Genomic DNA, 19121 nt, shown 5'->3' with positions numbered 1-19121 from the left:
GAAAGAAATCAGCAAAAGAGATTTTAAAAATTATACATAGACTGAAAAGCACACTCATGAATGAACAATGGTTCACTGAAAAAGAGATCAAGAGATCAAGCTAAAAGGTCTTAAATCTGGGAACACAATACACCAATATTTATGAGATACAGAAAAACAGTAGTTAGAGGGAAGTTAACAGCAATTAGTACCTACCATAAACAACACAAAGAAATAACCTAACAGTGCAGTTCAAGGGCCCAGTAAAAAGAGAACACACCAAATCCTAAGTTAACACAAGGAAATAATAAAGACAAGAGATAAATTAAATAAACTAAAAAGAAAAAATACAAAAGAAACAAAGATCAATGAAATTAAGAGGTGGGTTTTTTTTAATAAAATCAATAATCCTTTAAACTAAGAAAAATAAATATATAAAATCAGAGCCACAGGAAAAATTAAAAATAACTAGTAATGCTAAATATTGGAAAGGATGTGGAGAAAAATAATTTTCACAGGAATAAACCATTACAGCTACCTTAGGAAACGGTATGACTATAATTGGAAAGACATCTTGCTCTAGTAGCCATGGGGTTTGGTGCTACACCCTCACTGCTTAGACACCCTTACATACACTCCAGTCGGACTTCCTAAGTTTACCACCTGCATCTTTATTGAAAAGTTCCACTCTGGCTATTGCAACCCACTTTGCATGTGATTGTGGTGGGCTAAAAACTACATATCAATCATCCTCCCAGCTCTTAATCAACAAATCTGTGTTAAGGAATATAAGTTCCCTCAGTTCCTTACCTCCTTGTTGCCCTCTCTTATCTATACTGGTCCTGTTCGTGTAATCAAATACACTACCACAAGACTCAGTTCTTGTCTCTGGATCTGCTACACTGTGATGAAGGGAAGTGTGACCAACTAACAGTTCTAGACAGTCTATCTTCAGGATCTGGTCTGAGACTTGATCATTTACCAGTCAGGTGGCAACAGCGACACACAGAGGGTGGTAGACACTGTGGGCATAGCCTGAGAGTCTCACTGTCACATCACAATTTCTAAGATTTTTCACTTTTCAGTAAACTGAAATAGGATATGAGTAGAAAATGAAGAACTCTAATAGGCTTAAACAATATCTCTCTTAATATTTAACAAATACAGTAGCAACAATAATCATAAAGAATATAGATTCAATTGAATGCTGTGAAAGCCACTGATGTGCTCAATGAAGAAAATTATGGACTCAATTTAGATGATTTTAGGGGCAGTGTGAACGCCGTATATTTCTCTAACATTTAGAAACTGATCTAGTGTAGCTACAGGGCAAATTAGGTTCAAAAGCATGCCAACAATCAGTCACAGGAGAAGCAGAATAACAGAAGAAGAATTCAGTCCTTATGGTAAAGTGCCAGCGCTAAAGGCAGTGCACCAGAAACAACGTGGAACCCTTACACCCAGAAGAGTACCAGACTTCTTGAATCCCCTTGGTCTGCAAATGTGTTTCAAAACCAGGGTGGACAATAAAAAATAAGCTCAAACCCTCTTTAGGACGCTGTTAGTCATAGCAACAACTAACAGCAGAATTGAATTAGATAAATTTACTCAATCAACAATAGTGGTTACAATAATCATGCGTCCAAATCCATGCAATCAGCAGCAGCTCCATGTAGTGACCACACAAAAATATATTATAAATCCACAAATGTTTGGAAATTAAACAATATCTTCTAAGTCACAAAGATTGTTAGAAAATATTTAATTAAGTAATACTAATACACAACAAATCAAAATTTATTAGACAAAGCCAAACCAATACTTTGACAAGTTTAGAGCTTTAAACGTAAGCATGAGGGACTGGGATTGTGGCACAGAGCACTAAGCATCCCATAGAGGGGCCAACTTAAGTCCTGGATGCTCCACTTCCAACCCAGCCCATTTCTTACACACCTGGGAAGGCAGCAGATAATGACCCTGGGCCATGTATGTGGGAACCTGGAGTTGCTCCTTGCATCAGTCCAGCCCAGTCCAGCCCAGACCAGCCATTGTGGCCACCTGGGGTGTCAATAGCAGATGGCAGAGCCTCCTCCCCAACCCCTGTAACTCTGTCCTCCAAATAAATAAAAAGATCTTTATTTTAAAACTGTTAACATGAGAAAATTTAAAAATCAATTATCTAGGATTATAGCTCAGGAAGCTAGGAAAAAAAGCAAATAACCAAATCAAAAGGAGGCATAAGGAGGAACATGCTGGAGAACAGCAATGTCTACGACAGAAAGCAGTCATACACTGAGAAAAGCAGCACTACCAAAAACCGAATATACAAACAGATTGAATACGCTCTCCGCAAAACTAACCAAAAAGGAAAAATACAATTGTCAAGAAAGAAAAGGGAGGAATTGCTATCAACGCTGCAAAACATTAAGAAATTCTGAACAATAAATTTGATATTTCAAATGAAATGGAAAAAATTCTTTAACTTGAAAAGTAGAAAATCTGTACATTAGTATATCTCAAAAAAGTTATCATTTAAAACTACACGAAACAGCACAATCCCAGATGAAATCTTCCAAACATTTAATAAACAGGAAATACTACCAACGTTCTGCAATCTCTCTCAGAGACTAAAGAAAAAAGCAACATACGCAGCTGTTTTATAAGGCCAGGGTAATACTCTGTTCAAGAAACCAAACTCTAACCAGAGTATCTCAATAAATGAAAACAAATACTCTGTTCAAGAAACCAAACTCTAACCAGAGTATCTCAATAAATGAAAACAAATACTCCTCACACAAATATCCAAAACATTACCAAATTTAATATAGTGATATATAAAAATAATGACACACAGCAGTATTCCCACAGAAGAGTGTGTAAAGACTTGGGGGCTAATAAAAGGGTATGCTATGTTTGGATAATTTATTCATTTATTTATACTTATTTTTGAAAGGCAGATTTTATTTAGTCTTCTACCTACTGGTTCATTCCCCAAGTGGCCACAGTGGCCAGAGCTGAACTGATCCAAAGCTGGGAACAAGGATCTTGAGTCAACTTCTGCTGGCTTCCTGGATTGCTGTGTTAGAAGTACAGCAGCCTGGACACAACCGGCACCCCTGTGGGATGCCATTGCCACAGGGTGGAGGATTGGCCTCCTGTGCCACTGCGTTGGCCCCTGGAGAATTTCAAGGCATTAAGTAAAGCAATGGGGAATAGCAGAGATGGGGGCACACAGGGAAATCCAGCTGACAGTGCTCATGAGGATGGAAAATACAGACTTAATAGTTATTTAGGCTGGTTCCAGGAGGAGTCCATAAATTTAATTATACTAATCCCCTGAGCAACTGAAAAATCACCTCATACTTTTTCACATTTAATTCATAAATTAATTTGCTGATTTAAATATCCATGGCTAATGTGAAAACTCTTCAGAGCAGAAAAGCAGTTGTGCGGAAGGCACTGCTCAAAAACAAACAGGCCACTGCTACCTGAGGCAAAAGATACAACTGACATAATCAACAGGTTAGTCCAAAAGCTCAGAGGAAAAATTGAGAGATTCCTTGGAGAACTGGGGCATGGAAAAAACTCTGCCTGCCTGTACGGGGAGACAGAGGGAATCTGAACAGTCACATATGACTAGTGGAATGTATACTCAGAAAGCACCTGGGGTTGCCACGGTACACTTAAATAGCAGAGTGCTGGACTTGTAACTGTTGCTGCAGGACTGCTGTAATAACATGGGGGAATCGATGGGGCAGAAGTACAGGAGGTGGAGGGGGATTCCCTATATCTTCAGAAACCATATCATGGAAAATAATAATAACAACTCAAAAAAAAAAAAAAGACCCAAGGAAACCAAGCTTTCTGAACAAGCCGGGAGTGGAGCTGCAAATGACTCGGCAGAGCCCTGAAGGAGGGCCCCCCCACAGAGCAGATCTCCAAAAACAGAGCAGCTCCGCATTTTTTCTAGGCTCCAGATAGCCAAGAAAATCTGTGTAAATACCAGTTGACAAAAAAATGAGGAAACAGTGACTTCACAAATCAAACACAATAAATATAGTCATTACAACAGAGTTTAGAAAAGTCAGTAATTAAATAACTCCAACAATCCCTGAGTGGGTTTAACAAAATCTAATTTCCTGACTTCTCATACAATACAACCAAATGTCCAGCTTCCAACCAGAAACTTACAAAGCATGAGGAGAAGGAAGACAACATGGTCCAGCCACAGGGGAAGTTCACAGAAACTACTCCTGAGGAAACACAGGCAACGGTCTTACTAGGAAAAGACACCAAATTGATTGTTTTAAATATGCTCAAAGAGATTTAGGAAAACAGACAAAAACTAAATAGGGAAAACTATGTCTCAACAATAATAAGATATTTACAAAGATCTAAAATTTTTATTATCACAACTTGAAAGTCTTCTATTATCTCCACTCTTGCAAAAAGCAAGATAACCAGGAGAAATTCTACATAAAAAGTTAACTTACTGCAAACTGGGGAGAAATCCTTCTTCCCAGTTTGCAGCTTGCAGTCATAACCTTTATAATCAGAATACTGTTGTAATTTAAACTGCAAAAATCTCTAAACTCAATGCTGAACTGAGTATCACAAACTGCTGGTCCAGGCGAAAGCCAGGAGCCCTGGACTCCGCCTGGATCTCCCACACGGGTGGAAGGTGCCCAGGTCACCGGGCCATCATCCGCTGCTGTCCAGGGCACATTAGCAGGGAGAAGGACTGGATCTCCCACATGGGACAGTAGTACTGCAAGCAGTCATCTCACACACAACTCTAGCTCTAACTTATTTTTCAATTGTCACACTGCTGTTCCTAAATACCTTAACAGTATTTGGCATTAGGATTTCTACCTTTGTCTATACTTGACACTCCTAAACAGCAGAATGTTAAATCTGTAATTGTTACTAAAGGACTATACTACCGTGATAATATGAAGGGGAAATGGCAGGAGGGAAAAACAAGGAGGGAGGAAGAGGAAGGAAAGGGAAATGGAGGGATAGAGTGGGGGAGGGGAGAACGGGGGGGGGGGGGAGGAGGAGGGGAAGAAGGGGGAGGGAGAGAAGAAAGGGAGGGGAGGGGAAGAAGGGGGAAGGAGAAATCCCTGTATCTGTAAAACTACATACTGGAAAATAATAATAATGAAAGAGCTGCATAAACATGTTAATTGAACTAACACTCATAAACTACTGGCCTACTGTCTGTAAATGACGCATTACTGGAACACAGCTAGACCCATTTGCTTACATATTGTTGAAGAGCACTACCATGCTGCAAGCACAGAGATGCTTAGTAGAGAGAGACCATCTGGCCCCAAAGCCTAAAATATCTGGCCCTTCACAGAAGCAGCCCTAGTCTGCCAATCCTGTCTCTACATGCCTGTCTCGCATCCATCAAACTTGTCCACGTCACATTCTAGCTGAAACTGCCCAATCCAGAGTCTAAGTATGCTGACCTGTTTATAACACTGGGCAGACAGGACTGTATGCAAAGAAGCATTAACATCAAAAGAAACTAAAGACTAAAATCAGTCAGAATGCTGTTCTTTTTTTATTGTTATAAACAAAAAGTGGAATCAACATATTAGAAAATCCAAATTTTCAATTTTGTCTTTTTCTTGCGTGTATGTGTGGAAAGCAGAGAGCAACACAGACATGGGCAGACAGCTCCTCTCATGCACTGGGTCACTGCCCAAACAATCACAACCCACAGGCTAAGTGGGACGAAGCCAGAGCTAGGTCAACAATCTGCATCTCTTATTTAGGTGGCAGGGCCAACACTTAAGCTTCCCACTGAGCTGTGTTAAGTGTTGGCCAATTACTTAAACCAACACTTGCTGCTTCCCACTGTGAACATTAGGAGGAAATCAGAACGGGGAGCCTGTCCAGGACTCAGTACAGGCACTGTGATATGGGAGGTAAGTATCCCAACTGGCTGCTTGCACTGCACATACTGGGCTGGCACAATGGCTCAACATGCTAACCCTTCACCTGCAAGCACCAGCATCCTACATGTGTGCCAGTTTGGGTCCCCGCTGTTTCACTTCCAATCCAACTCCCTGTTTATGGCCCGGGAAAGCAGTCGAGGATGGCCCAAAGCCTTGGGACCCTGCCTGCATTCACACGGGAGACCCAGAAGAAGCTCCTGGTTGCTGGCTTCAGATCAGCTCAGCTCTGGACGCTGCAACATGGGGCGTGAATCCACGGGTAGATCTTTCTCTCTGTCTCTCCTCTCTGTAAATTTGCCTTTCCAATAAAAATAAATACACATTTTTTTAAAATCCAAATGCAAAAGTTTTAATTTTACAAAGTTCCTGGAAGAAGTCTTTCTTGTCAGACAGTACACGTTCAGTGCGAGCACAACCACAGTACGTGGATCAGTCAAGTGTACGCAGGCGCAGTCCTCACTCTTAGGAACCCTTAGTAAGCTTCCTCACAGTCTGCACAGCCTACTTTCTAGTTAAAATATCAAGTTTGTTAATTCCTTTTTCACTGTGCTTTTATTGACAAATAATAATCCACATATTAATAGGTTATACAAATTATTTGAATATATTTATGGGTATAAGCTAACGTGTTGATACACTGTGGATTAAACAAAACAGGCTAATTAACATATCCATTACTTCACATTACTTCTCCTTGTGGTGAGAATATTTAAAGCTTACTCATTCAATAATTTCTAAATATCTGATATTCACTACAGTTGCCTTGCTGCTGCTGTGCAACAGAATATCAGCACTTACCCCAGAGCTTAACTGAAACCTGAACTTGCCCTGCTCATCCTAACTCCCATCTCTGATAACCACTGAGTTCTAATTTTTTATTCTCTGTGTGAACAAACCAGTTGATACTCGTCTTTTTTTTTTGAGACCATCACCCTTAGTGAAATAAGTCAAACCCAAAAGGACATATACCATATATTCTCTCCAATATAAGCAAACCATCATGCAAATTAGGCTTTGTGTTTTCTTTTTGTCACCCATGTGTTGGATATTCAGTGGCGTGTTTTTTCGACTCTATGGAGATGCTTTTTTTTTTCTATTTTTTTTTTATTTTTGTATTAACCTCACATCTGTTGTTGACCTTATCTTGTGGTTTCTCACTTAAGGGACTGTAGAGTGATGACATAACAGAGAGTACCATATCCAGATGTGAAGATACAATGCAATATGCATCCCTCCATCCAAAGTTGGATTCCCAGTGAAACTGTTGGACACGTCTAGACAATGGGATGCTGGACCCTCTGACATTGTCTGTACCAGCAACGGCAGGGCACACTTAACAGACTGATGGAACTGTAACTCGTAATGAAGGACTATACTACTCTAATAATATGGAAAAAATCAGTCTGGGGGAGGGAGTTTGGGGGCGGATCCGAGACTCTACATAATTGTACCATAAAATTCAAAATTTAAAAAAAAGATACTTGTCTTTCTATGGTTGGCTTATTTTAATTAGAGTGCAGTGCTTTTGGAAATGCAAATTAGTACAACCATTAAGAAAAACAGCATGGAGATTTCTTCAAAAGCTTGAAGAAGAATTGTCATTGGTTCTAACACTCCTACTACTACAGGGTATATATCCAGAAGACATGACGTAACTGCAGCACTGCGCACAACAGGGGCCCAGGACTTGGGGCATCTTTCGCTATTTCCCAACCACATTAGCAGAGAACGGATCAAAAGTAAGGCAGCTAGGACTTGAACCAGCGTCCATACAGGAATGCCAGCATCACAGGCAACACTTCACCCCCATGCCACATCACTGAGCAAATCTTGTAAAAGCTATTGGCCCTAGTTACCTATTAAAAAAAAAACCCTATATGTAATGTTTTGTATATAAATCCTAGGATTCACTCACAGCTCATCTGTGAACTTGTATTTAAAATTCTTATTATAATATATTCAATAACATATATATATATAACAGACTTATATAGAAAGCTAGACACATATAAATAGCTACCTCATAAATTCAGAAGCCTTGGTTTATTATCTATTTACACTGAAAAACACACCCAACTCATACTAACATGTAAAGGACAAATAAGAAGTTTGTAGAACAGTATTATTTTTCACTGAAGAACAGGAAAAATAACTGAGAAAATAAATACATAAAAAGCCATAAGAATCTCAGTTTGGCCACCTAGTGGGAGTGTTACTCAAACTTTCTAAGTTTCAGTTTGATAAAACACATCAAACATTCAATAAAGCACCAGAGCAAATACATGTAAAGCTTTAGGCACAGTGACAAAAATGTAACTCAAACTTACATCAATTTTATACCAAAATTCATGTTCATAAATAATCCCAATTATCTAAAAATCCAGATTATGGATGTTTCAGGAGAAACTTCTCAGTGAAGCATAATAGATAGATTGGTATGGAAAAGACCCAGACAGAGATGACTGGCAATGAATTTGTCCCTTAGTAGCTATTAAACTTTGCATGAATAATTGGCTTAGTCCTTGCATATTCACTGTAAAATGAGAATAACGGCATGTACCTCACAGTATTTTCATCCACACTAAAAAAGGCAATATTTGAACCACATCAATCCACTTTTCTAAACTCATAATTTATTTTAAAATGTACCATAGTACTCCGACATGAAACAGCAACAAATAAATTGTTTTCTTGCAAGACACTCAATCAAGAAAGGACAAATGAAGCCTGGTATTAAAATTGATACATTGGCACAGCAAGTTAAAGCATTCTATGCAGAGCCAAAATCCAATATGGGTGTCAGTTAGAGTCCCAGTACTCTGCTGCTGATTCAGCTCCCTGCTAATAAGACATGGTGGTGGGAGGGGCTTAGGTTACAGAGGTGGTGCCTGGGAGGGCGGCAATGGATGAGATACAGCATTGCTTGGGCTCCTGCACCCCCTGGCTTCTTCCTGGCCCAGCTCTGGAAGCTGCAGACTTTCAGAGAGTAAAGCAGCAGACAGTATAGTTTTCCTCATTCATGTTCATTCTCTCTCTCTCTCTCTCTCTGCCTCTCTTTTCAATTACTGGGACAACCGTTAGGGGCTCCTGGCTTCACCTGGCATAAATCAAGCAAAATACATCCTGAATCTACATCATATAACTACAAAATGTGTTGGAAAATAAATTAAAATAGAAGCCTACATGAACAAATACTTAGCACTGATGGACAGAAAATTCAATCTTACCTAGCTGTCAATTCCTGCCAAAATGTTTCACGAAGACAACACAATCAATCAAAATGCTAAGTTTTTTCTTAGAAATGGACAAAACGATTAAAAAATATTTTGTGGAAAACCAAATGAACTACAATTACCAAGCAAATTTTCAAAAATAAGAATAAAACTGGAGGAATTTCACTAAGTTCAAGGTTCATTACTACGACACAGTAGTAAAGTGGGAATTCACAAAAAGATAAACAATTTCATTAAATTTTCAGAAAATGATCAAGAGAGCCCCAGCTTATTCTATAAGATCAACATTATCCTGACACAAAAGCAAACCAATATCCTGGATGAACAAAGGCGCAAGTTCTAAATAAAACTTTTAACAAGTCAAATACAAACAATACACAAAAAAAATCATTTCCGGTTTCTCTCAGTAATGGAATATTGGTGTAACATTGAAAACTTAAGCATTTGTTACATTATCATATTATTAAAACTGAAAAGAAAAATCATATTTAGCAATGGATGGGAAAAATGCATTTAACACTATCCAATATCCATCACTGATAAAAATACTTATCAGACTTGAAACAGAAGGAAACTCTTTCAGTGCAATTTAAGGGAGCTACGGAAACTTTGCTAACAACACATTTCATGACTAAAGACAATGTTTTTCTCCTACGTCAATAACAAAATGCTGACTACTCTTACCACCTCTACTCATCACAAGAACTGGGATTCTAACAAGTAAAATGAGGAAACATAAGAGGCAGCCTGGCTGCAAAAATGGTAGTAAATTTATATATTTTTTTAAAGATTTATTCATTTTATTACAGCCAGATATACACAGAGGAGGAGAGACAGAGAGGAAGATCTTCCATCCGATGATTCACTCCCCAAGTGAGCCGCAACGGGCCGGTGCGCGCCGATCCGAAGCAGGGAGCCAGGAACCTCTTCCGGGTCTCCCACGCGGGTGCAGGGTCCCAATGCATTGGGCCGTCCTCAACTGCCTTCCCAGGCCGCAAGCAGGGAGCTGGATGGGAAGTGGAGCTGCCGGGATTAGAACCAGCGCCCATTTGGGATCCTGGGGCTTTCAAGGCGAGGACTTTAGCCACTAGGCCACGCCGCCGGGCCCGGGAGTAAATTTATCTTTACAAACATTATTATCTGCATAGAAAATAATTTTAAAAAAACTATAAAAATCTCTACTTAGTGGGTAGGTAGCAAGACTGAAAGGACCCCAGAACTCAGCTTCAATGTGAAACTGAAACTTTAAAAAATCTTACGGTAACTTCAAAAAAACATTGAATAGGGAAAAATATGACAAAAGAGGTACAAGATCTGCCCACTGAAAATTTCAAAATAGGGCCCGGCGGCGTGGCCTAGCAGCTAAAGTACTCGCCTTGAATACGCCGGGATCCCATATGGGCGCCGGTTCTAATCCCGGCAGCTCCATTTCCCATTCAGCTCCCTGCTTGAGGCCTGGGAAAGCAGTCGAGGACTGCCCAAAGCTTTGGGACCCTGCACCCGCATGGGAGACCCAGAAGAGGCTCCTGGTTCCTGGCTTCGGATCAGCGCAGCACCAGCCGTTGCAGTCACTTGGGGAGTGAATTATCAGACAGAAGATCTTCCTCTCTGTCACTCCCCCTCTCTGTATATCTGACTTTGTAATAAAAATAAATAAAATTTTTTTAAAAAATCCTTCTTAAAAAAAAAGAAAATTTCAAAATACTGCTGATAGATTAAATAAGATGAAAGTAAGTGGAAAGATAAACCACTTCTTTGGTATATTTAAGGAACCCCTATATTGATGAAGTGCTAAGTTTTCTTCCAAAATTAATGTACTTATTAAACATGGACACAAACAAAATTTCAACGGCACATTTGTAGAAACTAACATGCCTATTCTAAGATTCATGGAGAAATACAAAATACTTACAACAGTCAAAATATTAAAAAAAATTAAAAGATTCAACTTTCTAAAGTCAAAACCTACACAACTGTATTAATATACTGCTGCACTGTTGTGCAAATAGACAAAAAGTGATCAGAAAATCAGAATACATTCCAGAAACAGGCACTCAGAAGAACAACTGGGTTTAAACAACTTAAAACACCACTTGAGCCCATAAAGAGCAATGTTTCCAAGAAGTAGTGCTGGAAAGTGAACATTTATGACCAAAAAAAAGTGACAATAACTAAACATAGATTCCATAGTCCTTACTATATATATCAACATCAAATTAAAATGGACTATAAACCTAAATGTGAAATGTAAAACTTCTGGAGAAAAGAAAATCCTCATTAACTTGGCTTTGGCAAAACTTTCTTAGACACAATCCTGAAAGAAAAGTGATACAACACAATGGATCAGTTGAAACCTTTGGTTCACTGAAAAACACTGTTAAAGACTGTAAAAAGAGAAAATGTTTCCAACAGATGCATCTGGTAACAAACTAGTATTCATAAAAATGTACAAAACTCATGAAAACAAATAGGACAAGAATTTTTAACATGCCAAAGATCTAAACAGATACTTTGTTAACAAAGACTAAGATGGTAAGAAAGCAGATGACAAGAAGTTCAATATCATTAGTGATTAGGGAAATGCACATTAAACCCAGTGACATTTCACTCATCTACTAGAATGATCAGAATTTTAAGACTAACTATATGAAGTGTTGGTGAGGATATGAGTTAACTAAAGCATTCACACACTCGCTGGTAGGAACACACTGACAAAAAAAATGGTCTAGAAGGCCCACGCCATAGCCTAGTGGTTAAGTCCTTGCCTTGCATGCTCTGGCATCCCATATGGTTGCAGGTTCTTGTCCCAGATGCTTAACTTTCCATCCTGCTCCTTACTTGTGGCCTGGGAAAGCAACAGAGGATGGCCCAAAGCCTTGGGACGATGCACCTGTACAGGAGCCCCAAAGGAAGTTCCTGGTTCCTGGCTTCAGGTCACTTGGCTCACTTCTGACCATTGGGGCCACTTGGGGAGTGAACCAGTAGATGGAAGATCTTTCTCTCTGTTTCTCCTTCTCTGTAAACCTGACTTTTCAATAAAAATAAATAAATCTTTTTTAAAAAATGTTTTCAAAAAGTTTGTCGTCATGGTTGACCTTTAAAAAGTCAAATATAAATCTACTGTATAACCCAGCCATTCCACTCTGGGGGTTTGTCCAAGAGAAATGAAAGCATGTGTCCACACTAAGAGTTCTCCATCAAAGTCTGCAGCAGCTTTATAAACAACAAGCAAAAACTGCAAACAATCCAAATGTCCACATAGGTGCACAGAAAAACAGTTCGATTATTCATCAGAAATAAAAACTGCTACTATACCATTAATGAATCTCAAAATCAATATGCTGTGTGAAAGAAGAGGGTTTTTTAAAGTATGGAATGAATAGCTGCATTTGCATAAGAATTATAGAAAATACCAGCAAATCTACAGTGAGAGAACCTAGCTCATTGGTTACCCAGGGTCAGAGAAAGGCAAGCAGAAGGAGCAGTACTAGTTAAAACTTGTGCATGTAACCAATATTTTTCTGACACTGATTCTAGTGAAACTTTCACCTATAACAAAACATTCTAGACTTGCAACAAATACACTGTATCTCTTTAATTGCAGTTTATTGCACAATAACTACGCTTCAATTAGGCTATTTAAAATAATCTTAAGAAAAAATACAATTAACTATTTCATTCCAAAAGTACTAAAACACAAAAATTGTGTTTTTTTTTTTTTCCATTAAGCTTTGTGTTAATGGGTCTCAACATTCTGTGACAGATTTTTGGTCAAGTTGTTTCCATTAAAAATTACTGATTTTAAAAATAACTTAAAATCGCCACACATAAAACAAATGCTTCATAAAACATTCTCTTTTCCTTCTGCAGGTTTTACAATGTGTCATTATCATTAACCAGTCTTCTACTATTAAGCTTAAGTAGCCAGTTGAGACAAACAGTTCTGAGACCTTCTTCCACAACTGCTTAAGACTGAGCGCCAGGCCAGGCGGCATGCCAGGCAGCAGGGATGGTACTCATTTACCCTCTGAGCACTCTGGGCACACCTGGTGTTGAAGAGTATTCAGTACAGTAAGGAATCACCTAGACTGACTCATCAGAATAGTCTTAAAAACTAACATTTACACTAAGATTAGGAGGATCAGGAATTTTCTTAGCAAAGATCAGATAGAAAACAAGTAACAAAATACCCTGCAGCCAATGGAATGCATGTGTCACTTTCCAGAACTTTACAAGTTTAAAGGAAGGAAGGGGGGGATCTAATCTGCTACTAAAGAAGCCAAATTATGGAGACATTGTTCCTAAAAACCAAATTACTAAAATAACTCACTTTTTGAAAATGATTTATTTATTTTTATTGGAAAGCCAGATATACAGAGAGGAGGAGAGACAGAGAGGAAGATCTTCTGTCTGATAATTCACTCCCCAAGTGACTACAACAGCCAGTGCTGCACCAATCCGAAGCCAGGAGCAAGGAATCTCCTCCAGGTCTCCCACGCAGGTGCAGGGTCCCAAGGTGTTGGGCCATCTTCCACTGCTTTCCCAGGCCACAGGCATGGGGCTGGATGGGAAGTGGAGCTGCCGGGATTAGAACCAGCACCCATACAGGATCCTGGCACATTCAAAGAAGGACTTAAGCTGTTAGGCCACCATGCCAGATCCCACACTTATATACACAAACTAATTACTCTACAGAAATAATACTTAAGAACTAGAGTCTAAAAAGAAATGGCTTTCGAATAGATTATAGCAAAGTGTTCTATGTTAATGTTGCAGTAAGCTGTCCAGATAAATATAATTTGAATGAAAATCTATTCTAACTTTACCTCTCTGCCTCTCAGTTCCAAGGCCTTCCGGCTATCTTAAGCTCCAGATCAATGCACGGTTTGTTCTACCTGTGTGGGGAAAGGCTTGTAATTCTGAATTTTTTATGCTTTTTAAACAGAAACAAAAGATTAGAATCAATGCTGGGAGGACTGAAGTATCACTTTTGATACCATATTTGCTTCCGTACTCCTTCCCCCAACCATCAATCTTCCAAAGCAGCATCTGAAGAACACTTTTATCCCCTTGGGAACCCCTAAAGTAGAAAAAGGCTAAGTTACCATGGAACCGACCAATTAATTTTGACACCTGCTTACTAAGATTGATCAATCATTTTTGATGTCTGTTTGTAAGGTTGCTATCCTGCAGTTCAGTAATAGATTTTCAAGATAATTAATGAAGTGAAAATTTCCAAAGCCTTTCCTACTGCGTGATTACTTGAAGTACAGGGCAAAGCAAGCCCCCATCTTCAGATAAATCTCTCACAGTTTAGTATGCCCTTTGCAACTAAGAATTCTTTCCTACTAAATATGATTTTTTTAACATTAAATACCACTTTGCCCCTAAGAATATCCATAAAAACAAAGATATTTGTACCAGTCACCTATATTCACTTTCACAATATGTATTCCACAGAGTTGAAAAGGCATTTACCAACAAAGTAAAATGATTCAGGAAACAACAGCTTCCAAGGAAATGAATGTCCAATGATTAGTTCAGGACGTATTATTATTCAGAACATATCCACATTAAGACCTATTCTTACTAGGCGAGTCAAAACTCACTAATGCATTCTGCTCAATGTTAGCGAAGCTACTTTTCACTGATCTGCGATCTTTCTAACCGGGACATCTGCTCGCGAGGTCACAGGCTGCTGAGACAGCGAATCAGGCAGCTCCACTACCATAACATGCAGACGTCTCTGAGCTCAGGAACGCTGCCGGTTTTGTCCTTTGTAGAAAAAATAATAATAATGGGGCAACCCTGCCCGCACAAAATATCCCTAAATTTCCTAGCAAGCATGCGATCTTCCTCCTGTCGCCTACCACGAACGGGCCAACAAGCTGCAACTCGAGCTTCCAGAGGATGAACGGACGACGCAGCTAACTTTGTTAAGGACTTGTCTGCAAGCTGTCAGAAAGCTACAACTTCCCAATGGCCTCAATCAACCTACATGCGGCTCCCCCCATGCACGGGCGCCTCTAATCCTATCAGCAGGAAACTAACCGGCACCCACCGACAAGGAGAAAGTGTCTTCAGGGAGAACAGCAAATTCCTTAGCATCCCCAGCGTCACACAAAGCAAAGGAAGCCTTTCACACACTAGCTCATTGTTAGAAAAACCCATTGTCTTCACACAAAAAAGCCCAACCCCTTATCTTTCCTGCAGTCATCCCGTTCCATCCCGATTCAATATGGTCCTAGCAAATGCAACAAAGTATAGTCACCCCAAGTACACGCTCTGGAGTAAAACTGGATGGTGTGCAGTCTCGCAGCTCCCACTACTTGTGCAACTTTGGACGTTACTTAAATCGTTTGCTTCAATTGCTCTCTGCAAACTCAGCAGAATAATTCTAGTAACTCAACAGAGCTGTTCCGGATTGCTAACAAGACAGTCCAAACAAAGCCTGGAAAACAGTGTGACACATATCAAGATCTCTGCGTATCATTACAACTGTACCGAAATGTTGGCCAGCACTGGGCACCTCTGGAGAGTGGGGTGGGAGCAGAGGAAGGGACTGGGAGGTCCTCACTTGGACCCGTTTTGCGTTTGAATTGTTCGCAGTGCGCAAGGATTTCAGGAGTTGCTTGCATAATTTTTGATGTTAAAATAATAGAGTCCTAACGAAATGATCTTCGGCAACTTAACTGTGTGGGGAAACGCTCCGGCTGAGAAGTGGATGGCAAGCGGTCAAAATCTAGAACGCTCGCAGGAGGCTCTGCACCACGTAGCTCAGTGCCCGGTGCGGTTGCCGGGGGGCGCAACGCGGACCCGCTCCCACCCCGAACAGCTCCCGCCGTGCACCCTACTTTGCGCCCCAGTGGAGGGGGGGATCCCAGGTGGATGAAGAGGCTCGGGGAGGCCGCGATCGGGGCGGGACGGGGTCGAGGTGCTGGGGTCCGGCGGAGGCACTTACTTGAACCTGCCCTGGCAGTGCTGGCACTGGTCCCCCACCCAGCCCGGGTCGCAGAGGCAGGTGGAGTTGACACAGCGGCCAGAGAAGCAGGAGCCGGTCCTCTCGCACGGCTTGGACTGGGACACCTGCGCGTAGAGCGCCAGGTAGAGGAAGCCATAGCAGAGCAGCCAGCTGTTCCCGTCCAGCAGCAGCCAGGAGGAGGCGCCCCCGCCGCCGCCGCCCGCCGGCCGAGCCCTCCACAGCCCCGGGGCGGCCGGCTGCGGGGCACCCGTGCGGGCCCGGACCCCCGGCTCCATCTTCCCCCAGCGCCCCCGCCCGGCGGGGCTGCGCTCGCGGGCGCCCACAGGGATGCTCCCGAGGGAATTCCGGCCGGAGGAGAGCTCGCCGCCGCCGCTGCGCCTCCTCCTCCTCCTCCTCACCGGCGTCTGCCCCAGTCCCGCTCCCCGGTCAGGAGGGACAGATCCCGAGCGCTGTCGCCTCCGCCCGGCTGCCTCCAGTCGCACTCGGGCATCGCCGCCCAGTCTCCTGACCTTGTCCCTCAGCGCGCTGCTACCCTCTCGGCTGAGGCGTCCGGCAGCCGGCCGGAGGCGGGGAGCGGGAGGCGCAGCCTGCGGCGGGCGGCTCGGGAGAGGACCTTGCCGGGCAGGCGCACGGGCAGGGGAAGGGGCTCGCGCGCCGCCCCGCCTCGCCCGCGGCCCGTGCCGACTGCCTCAGCCGCGAGCGCCGCGCGCCGGCGAGGGCTGGGGCCGCGCGGGAGCCCCGAGGTGGGCGCGCCCAACGCGGACCGGGGGCGGGGGGGAGACGGGAGGACGACGCTCAGCCTCGCGCTGCGCTCCCGGCAGGCCGCGTCCTCGCGGCAGCAGCCATCTCCCCGCCCTTCGCCGCTCGGCAGCGCCCAGGCTGCGGATGCTGAGGACGGTGCGCGGGGCCGGCTCCCGACACGCTGGCGTGCCCACGCGTCCCCCCTCTCGGCCCCGGCCCCGTGGTCTCGCCCCGCCCCTGACAGGGACCGGGGACTCCCCCCCGCGCGAGCGCGCGCGCGGGCACGCGTCCACCCCACGCGGCGGGCGAGCTGAGGGCAGCCTTGTGCCCCTCGCAAGGTGTGGTCAGCGTGTCCGCCGTGCCCTTCCCGGACGCACCGGGGAACCCCGCCCCACCCGCTCCCGAGCCCCAGGGGCGGGGGCTCCGCACGGGCCTCGCGGCTCGGGCCGAAAAGCGGCTCTTCGCGCCCGAGGTCTGCAGCTGCAAAAGTGAAGCGCGTTCAGCCCCGCGCTGCCCCCCTCCCTCCCTCCACCTCTTCCTTCAGCCTTTTTTTTTTTTTTCTTAAAACAGAAAAACCAACTACACAAAGAGCTGAACATGTGCACAGGCAACAGTCTTAAAGGCACCGCAGTCCGACCACGTTGTGGGTCCTCAAGGACACGGAGGGGCGGGTGTGAAGGGCTGTGAGGGGCGCGGAGCCGTTTGCACCTGGGACCCCTCGGGGTTGGGGAGGGGGTACAGATTTCATCCACAGAAAGATGACCCTCGCCCCCAACAAAGAACTGGGAGGTCCTGAGCACCCACGCGCCACCCCTGGCCGCTGTGGCCTCGGAACCCCGTGGACGTCCTTTTCTGCTTGTCAGTGGTTCCTCCTCCATCTGGGACAATATCCTGCCTTGAAAAATATTACACCATCGGGGCTTTTTTTTTTTTCCAGAAAAGCAGAAATGATGCCCAGAAAAGAGCTGTTTTCCTTCCTTAGCGGCAGTCTTTCTTCCTTTAGATGACTTTCCAAGATTGGTGGCATATGCTGAAATTTTTGCTTTGTACTTTTGTGCCTTTTCCAAAACAGGCTTGTTAAGTGAACCCTCGAGAAAGGAAACAGTTACCACAACACTGCTGGAGCCCCAGCAAGGAAGAAGGAGAGCAGGGCAGATCTGACATCTACGGAAGGCATGTCTGACATTAAAACAGAAAAGGGGGGGAAGGGAGCCAGAGGGAGAGACGTTTGAGTTGTAACCACAAGTCATAACATTCTGATGAAAGATTTGATTCCTGTCTGTCTGGGAGCATGATGGGCTCACAGCATCCCTGGTCCTCTCTGTTATCCCCGCTTAGCAAACGAAATCCTCCATTAACCCCATTTTTCAGATGAGCAAAGAGCAATTCGGGGAGGCTGAAATACTGCTCCATGGCAGCTTAGGAGTAAGGAAGGGAGAAGAGACCTTTCATCATAAGAGCCTGCCCCCCCCAACCCCCACGGGGTTTCCACTGCTTATCAGGCTGTGTCCATTAGCTGATGCTCTGGTTTCCCTGGGCGCTTAAGTGCTGGCTTGGTTTGCAAATACTTCAGCAGTGACTTAAAGAGAAAGACAGAGGTCCGAAGGGGGAAGACTTCTTCACAAGGAAAAAAAGAAAAAGGAAAAGCCCTGATTGTCATTTGGTATCACAGACAGATCATCATTTCCACCTGGATACCAGTACCTGCTGTGTCGTCACCAGCACCGGCTGTGTTGTCACCAGTACCGGCTGTGTCGTCACCAGCCCCGGCTGTGTCATCACCAGTACCGGCTGTGTCGTCACCAGCCCTAACATTAGAACTGCCCCTTTCTTGCTCTCACGCGCTTCCCGCATCCAGATGCCCCTAGGGACTTCTTAGGGTGGGGTTGGTGCAGAGGAGGACCAGCCACACAAAAGCAATGCACGGTAAGATGCTGTTCTGGGTCACCCCTTTTCATTTCCTTGGTTTCTCGGGATCAGCCATGCATGAATAATCTCTGCTCCTTTCCATTCTCCTCCCACCAGCCAAAGTTTAAAAAGGCACCTCGCTCTCTCATCCAATGCAGAGTTGCTTTCCGACATGTGGAAAGTGGCCAGGCTTTTAAAATCAGCAGTGAGTGGGAATGTAATTCAAAGAGCGCTCTAGAATCTCTTCAACAAGAGAGCAGAGCTCAGCCACATACTGACGATAGCCCACATTGGAGCAAAAGGCTTCTCCAT

The 19121-nt window shown here is 43.4% G+C and overlaps 1 protein-coding gene across 4 annotated transcripts in view; it reads right to left on the bottom strand.

Annotated features, from left to right (window-relative positions):
- ATRNL1 (attractin like 1) overlaps positions 1 to 16768 on the bottom strand; it is a 558159-nt gene extending 541391 nt beyond the window's left edge. For 3 of the 4 annotated variants that reach the window (XR_009246557.1, XR_009246558.1, XM_058671951.1), the window contains exon 1: positions 16140 to 16737. Coding sequence is in view for 2 of the 4 variants with exons in the window: in XM_058671951.1 (XP_058527934.1) it covers positions 16140 to 16435 (296 nt within the window). In the remaining 2 variants the exon portion in view is untranslated. Of the gene's footprint in view, positions 1 to 16139 lie in introns of all 4 variants that reach the window. The other variant, XM_058671950.1, reaches the window with a different exon arrangement.
- Between the last annotated feature and the right edge of the window lie 2353 nt (positions 16769 to 19121).

This window comes from Ochotona princeps, chromosome 13 (genome assembly GCF_030435755.1).
Source record: "Ochotona princeps isolate mOchPri1 chromosome 13, mOchPri1.hap1, whole genome shotgun sequence".
In the NCBI taxonomy this organism is placed as follows: Eukaryota; Metazoa; Chordata; class Mammalia; order Lagomorpha; family Ochotonidae; genus Ochotona; species Ochotona princeps.
Note: the sequence above shows the minus strand (reverse complement) of the source record. Positions and strands in the feature narration are given on the sequence as shown.